We start from the raw sequence: 5,980 nt of genomic DNA on the forward strand, positions 1-5,980 counted from the left end.
AAACAAGTCAGCAAAGACTGCTGCTGTGGCACAATATTGCTAGTAAGACAGGGCTAGAAGTAGGCATAGGCAGGATAGGCAGGTACCTATGGACCCACCCCCCAAATTACATTATAATGGACTCTACTCCTGCCCACCCTGGCTTACTTTAGGTAGCAGGGGGAAGGGGGTGGTGGTAGGAAGGTTGCATCTTGACCCAGCACTAACTGAGTAAACTGAATTAATGCAAATTCAGATCTTTTTTCTTTAAACAATAGGTGGGTATTGTTTCACATAGAATTTCAGCATTACCTTTTACATAGGGGCTGTCCCAGAGCCTGCTGGTTGTCTCATAGGTGGCTGTTGGTGCTTGGGTGTAGCTGGGATCAAATTAGTTGGTATTCTGTTGGATCTTTAAAAAAGAAAGAATCAAACATCAACGGTTTAATAAAGTCCTATAGGTGGGCTTTAATTGTGTTGTTATTGTATTACACAAAGCATATTTTGTGATTTTACAGGCATGGTAAATAGAGAAGTTCATACCTGATATAGAACAACAGGTAGGCCTCCAGTTTCAGCACTGTGTTTATGTCTACGGGGGTCACACAGTCATCATTCATTTTATACCACTTGCTGTTAGGAGCCTGCAACAGATAGAAAGAAATCTTTGATAATTTGCACCAAAATGAAGGTGGCAACAGTGTAGCCTATAAAATATGGTAGGTTTTTAGCAGTTTTCTGGTATTTAACCATTAAAGTTAGTAAGTAAAATTAGAACTCTGCTACATGCAATTTCCCTACTATTATAATATGAACTATTTAGTTTCTTACCTGCACATAGCAGTAATAATGTCCGCTATTGCATGTATTCCCAGCATGGACAAGGACGGCATATAGCCTGTAATTAATTGTCCCTTCACTCTTCTCTGAGGTATAAGGATGAATGTCAATAAACTCTGGATAGGTAACCATCTGCATAATTGGGAACAAGACAAAAAACTTTTCATACAGTGCTTAAATGTCTATTAGATCAGTCTATATTGATCTCAAATCTATATAGTCTACCATTTTCATTCTACAGTATCATATGAATAAAGGGAATTATTTTACAATGTAATAATGCTCTTCATTGGAGTTAACAGCAGTTAGAGATGGAAGACCCTGTAATAACACTAACCAATAACAATAATAACTTTCCTTTAACTCAAACACTCATATCTACACCCCCCAAAGGTAACGAAGATTTGCTACTGTCTCTGTTCTCTCCTTAGCTATAGGACCTTAGCTATATCACATGGAATAACCCATTTATACCCCATTAGAAAGCATTTGTAAAATCCTCTACACTCATATCTTCACCCCCCCAAAGGTAACAAGGATTTGTAACTGTCTTAGTTCTCTCCAAGGCCCTTAGCTACTGTATATCACTGACTTGGAATAACCCATTAATATCCCATTAGAAAGTATTTGTATAATTCTCAACATCCAAAAGATTTTGTAAAATTTGCAGAATGGATGAGTGACAGCAAATGGCAGTACTTACCTTAGAAATCTTGTTTTCACTGAACACATCAAACCTGTTCAGGCACAAAGTCAGGACATTGGGTGGCTGGTGAATAGAGAAAGTCTTAGTCGCTGTCACCATTTTATTGCACCTGTAAAGGGATTAAGTGAACATGTGATGTGATTAGTAGAAACATTAATTGGACATGGCTCGTGATAACAATTTGGCAATTAAATTGATAACAAGACACATTTTTTAATGGTGATAAACAAATTCAAACTAATGGTGAGGCCTAGAGTAAGAGGAAGAAACTTACTTGCTGCATTTGTAGCAACTTTCTCCAAGGTTTTCTGGCCTCACGTATTCCTTTAGGGCCTCAATAACACTGTTTGCCTTCTGACAGAATATAAAAGTAAAAAAATTCGAAATGAGTCAAGCAAGTGACGGTACAGTGCATAGAAATAGTGTATTGTATCCATGCAATTGCCTTACCTTAATGTCCAACTGTAAGTCCAGAAACTGATCAAAGGTGTCGGATACACCAGAACAGTTCAGGCATCTCACTGCAATAGAACCAGTGTTGGATCAGTACAATAAGGAACATAACATCATCAACATTCTTTATTTTAACGCTTATTTTGTGAACATAAAATAAAAACTTTGGGCTTGAAAATAACTGTCTGTTTCTGTTTTGGCTACAAGGGGATAGGACTGTAATGTGTTTTTTTCTAACCTGATGAGGGTTGAGTATAAGGGTAATAAATATATTTTGTGTTGTAGGTCCATTAGAATGTACAACATTTCAATTGGTAATCAGTTTTTCTTCTTCTGATTCTTTTAAGCTTTAAAGTGGGGGTCACAGATCACTTTCATACTAAAAGTTCATTATAAGGTGAACAACCACTTTAACATCTTACCATGTGTTAATATTAAAAATTGCACTATAACAATTTAGGGTCATTTGTAAGCTGAGCCCTTTAAACACTATGTACATTCTAAAGGACCAGCTTTTTCCAGTAGTATAATATAATCTTTCTTTGCCCACCCCTCTGCCTAATGGTGTTTGCTGATCAACATTACAAGATTGTTTTTAAAGCCTACCTTCAGAACGCAGGTATCCCCCAAATACCTGGTGAATAAAAGTTGTGGTTCTGTCCAGGCTACAACAGAACAAAAAATATATTAGAAAACAGTATAGAGACAGTTTATATTTCTATTGCATTTTACCTTTCATAAGGCAGCTTATTCAGTTGCCCTTACCTGTCATAGCCTGTAAGGCAAGCCTGTTGCAGGGCATCAACCGCATAGCGGAGGAATTCATGGGCGTCTTCTTGACGTCCCTGTTTAAAGTGCCCAGCAATTCCTAATGATAAGATAGAAATGTTGTTATATTGTTTATGTAAAAAAAAAAAAAGTAAAAAACATTCTTCTAACTACAAAGAAATTGCAATCGAATTAATGTAACGTGAACATAAACTCACTGTTAAGTGCATTGTACACTTCAACTGGCTTGATTGCTCCTCTTCCAGAAACACTCTTGACCTGAGCTATATGTTTCTGCATTAGACACATCATACAGAATCCCTTTTTTACACCTGGAGGAAAAGAGTAAGAACTGTTATATGAGAGAATGGTGAGATTATTACATTTACATTGTACTATTCCTTTAAAGGCATTAATGTACCTGTATACTGCTCATTGCTCCGCAGTCATTGCTTAACTTATATTTAGAAAACTACTCTGGGAAAACAGAGAGAAATTGATACTTACATCTCTTGGAATGCTCACAGGTAAGGAAATAGTTTGCCAGTGGAGCTGTATATGTTAGGCACTGCAGGACTGAATTCATATAACATGTGTTGCCCAAGTTTCTAAGACCTGCTCCGATGTCACACATGTTCTGCCAGTTCAGAAAGATTTTTTCAGGTGGAAAAAAAATATTTTTTGGTGGAATAAGATCACAACATATTACGCAGCGTGCGATATTTTACGCAGAGCACAATATATTACCCACATAACCATTACTTTCTGAAGACTACCGTTCTGAAAATTTTGCGCTCTGCGTAAAATATCACGTGCTGCGTAATATGTTGTGCACTGCGTAATATATTGCTTGAAAATATGTTGACGCAAGATAAATAACGCCAAGAACATCGCTTCTTAATTATGACAAGTGTCCTTTTAGTGAATCGAGCGAAAAATAAGAAGTGATAAAATTTTTAACGCATGCTATAAATAGCACTCCTTATTTCGGACTTTAGTGAATCGGGCCCAGTGTGTAGGTATTTATCTCCTTGACAAATTACTGCAATTTCTGAACTTAATAGTGCCATAGCACTACAGCAACCCAAGGGTTAACTGAATGTAATGTAATGGGGTCACTAACACTTCAAAAAAAGCTGTTAAAGCCTGTCTAGAAGTCTAAAACTGTAAATATCTCAGAACCCACTCAAATGGAAAATAAATAGAAAACGCAAAAGTAATCAAAGAGCCACTCATATTCACATTTACACCAGTTCATTTTTGTGTATATAACATATGCTGTATATATCATCACTGGTGATGTTTGTCTCCAATGTTAATAAATACACCCCAAATTGTTGTTCAATTAAACTGAATGGGGACTGAACGGCAGTTTAACTTTTCCTTAGGTTCACATCTAGGTGTATGTGTATGTATGTCTTTGTATGTATATTTAAATGGTCAGTATATTCGTCCCTAGGAAAACATTTCCTTTGCGGCATGAAACATTGCCCATTGTTGCCTATTTCATACCAGCCCAAAAACAAACAGTTCAGCACTGACACAGAACCACAGGTTGAATATAATTATCATATTTTCATTAAGGCTGAGCCCATGACTATGTGACTCAAGTTTGGGGGGTGCAGCCTCAAAGCTGTAAGTGTGGCAGCAGTTTGAAAATCTTTCCTGTCAAAGTCAATGGGAAAATTGGGGGGTTCGAAACAGCGCCACAAAAAGACGGGGGGGGATCCCTTAGAAAAGCACAAGCAACCTGCTCCGCTATAGGGGGAAGAAGTGTGGGAGTTTGGGTGTTGTACCCCTAAAACTGTAGGAGGAGTAGCGTTTAGAATATGGGGGGCGCTAAGAATAAGAAGAAAAAGCAGAAAAATAAGCTGTAGTGGAAGAACAGGGGGTTGGGTTTTTCAGCCCAACATAATTAGTGGTGATTTGATATATTTACAAACATAGCAAAAATAAGCATTTGCCAGTGGCGGAACTACTGGGGGTGCAGAGGGTGCGATCCCGGGCCCACACCCCCTCGGGGCCTGCTGGACACTCGCATTGGTGCGATTATGATCCCATCGGTGCTAGTTCACCATAAAAATGGGTCTAGAATGGGGAAGGGATGAGGGGGAGGGGCTTGGCTGCATGCCCTGCACCTGGGCCTGGGGAGGTATAGTTCCATTATTGGCACATACTTTACATTCATAGAGCAATATTGCACATATAGTATTTATGTGCTTCAATATTGAATCACAAAAAGAAACAATAACATTTCCTCTTACATGACGGGCAAAGAACAAGATACAGTATCATAGTTTCCCACCGGTGGCCCAGTCGGACTGGGTAGAATAAATAAAATCTGGTGGGCTCTGGTGATCCTGTTGGGCTCCACTGGCAGCACACTGGCAGGCTGTGTGGGCCCTGCCAACCCAGAAACTCTCCCCACTGCCTGGGGAATTTGTGTGATTTACAGGTACAGTGTGTGTGTGGGGGGTGGTTTTGAGGCTTGCTCCAGGTTTGAGAAATAATTCATGAGTAGCAACTGGGGTGGGGGATTGTGAGGTGGCAGCCCCGGTCCCTGGACACCTCAGTCCGACACTGCATCAGCCTTCTTCGTGCACCCAGAAACATTAAGTCGGCGGGTAAAGGCATACTAACACATTTCTGTGCTGATATCTAGCACATGTGTGTGCACCCATGCCGTGGTTTTGGGTGCACGCAAGGAAGAACGCTGATGCCAGTGTAGAGGCTGATTCTGGGCCAGCATTATTTACGTTATTGGTAACGAAAAGTCAGGGCCGGAACTAGGGGTAGGCAGAAGAGGCAGCTGCCTAGGGTGCAACGATTGAGGGACGCCAGGCAGCCTCTCCTGCCTACCCCTAGTTCTACTTTGTAATTGCCTCCGCCGCTTATCATTAGCAGTGGAGGCAATGACCGATCGAATCGCAGCGCCCCCCAAAGCACAGGAGGAGGTGCAGGGCGGCGGTGCAATTCGATTGGTCATTGCCTCCACCGCTAATGATTAGCGGTGGAGGCAATGACTGATCGCATCACACCGCCCCCTGCACCTCCTGCTGAGCTTTGGTGCGCATGCGCCATTCGGGGGGGGGGGCGGGGAGGTGGGCAGAGTTGGCTGACCGGGTTGCCTAGGGCGCCCGGTCGGCTTGGGCCGCCCCTGCGAAAGGTGGACTCTTATTTCAGCTATGACATGTTGTATATAGAGAATATGTATTCCTGGGTGCCAATCTGTGC

The 5,980-nt window shown here is 40.9% G+C and overlaps 1 protein-coding gene across 1 annotated transcript; it reads right to left on the reverse strand.

Moving 5' to 3' along the window:
* Positions 1-293: 293 nt before the first annotated feature.
* LOC116410989 (ubiquitin carboxyl-terminal hydrolase 42-like) lies at positions 294-3,446 on the reverse strand (the record flags this gene model as incomplete). The annotated part of the gene is made up of 10 exons (XM_031902744.1): positions 294-391; positions 523-623; positions 811-951; positions 1,523-1,634; positions 1,800-1,879; positions 1,976-2,046; positions 2,585-2,643; positions 2,744-2,846; positions 2,965-3,078; positions 3,254-3,446. Coding segments are annotated over 10 exons (1,071 nt in total), but the record flags the coding sequence as incomplete, so codon positions are not given.
* Positions 3,447-5,980: the final 2,534 nt, after the last annotated feature.

Source organism: Xenopus tropicalis, chromosome 5, assembly GCF_000004195.4.
Source record: "Xenopus tropicalis strain Nigerian chromosome 5, UCB_Xtro_10.0, whole genome shotgun sequence".
NCBI lineage: Eukaryota > Metazoa > Chordata > Amphibia > Anura > Pipidae > Xenopus > Xenopus tropicalis.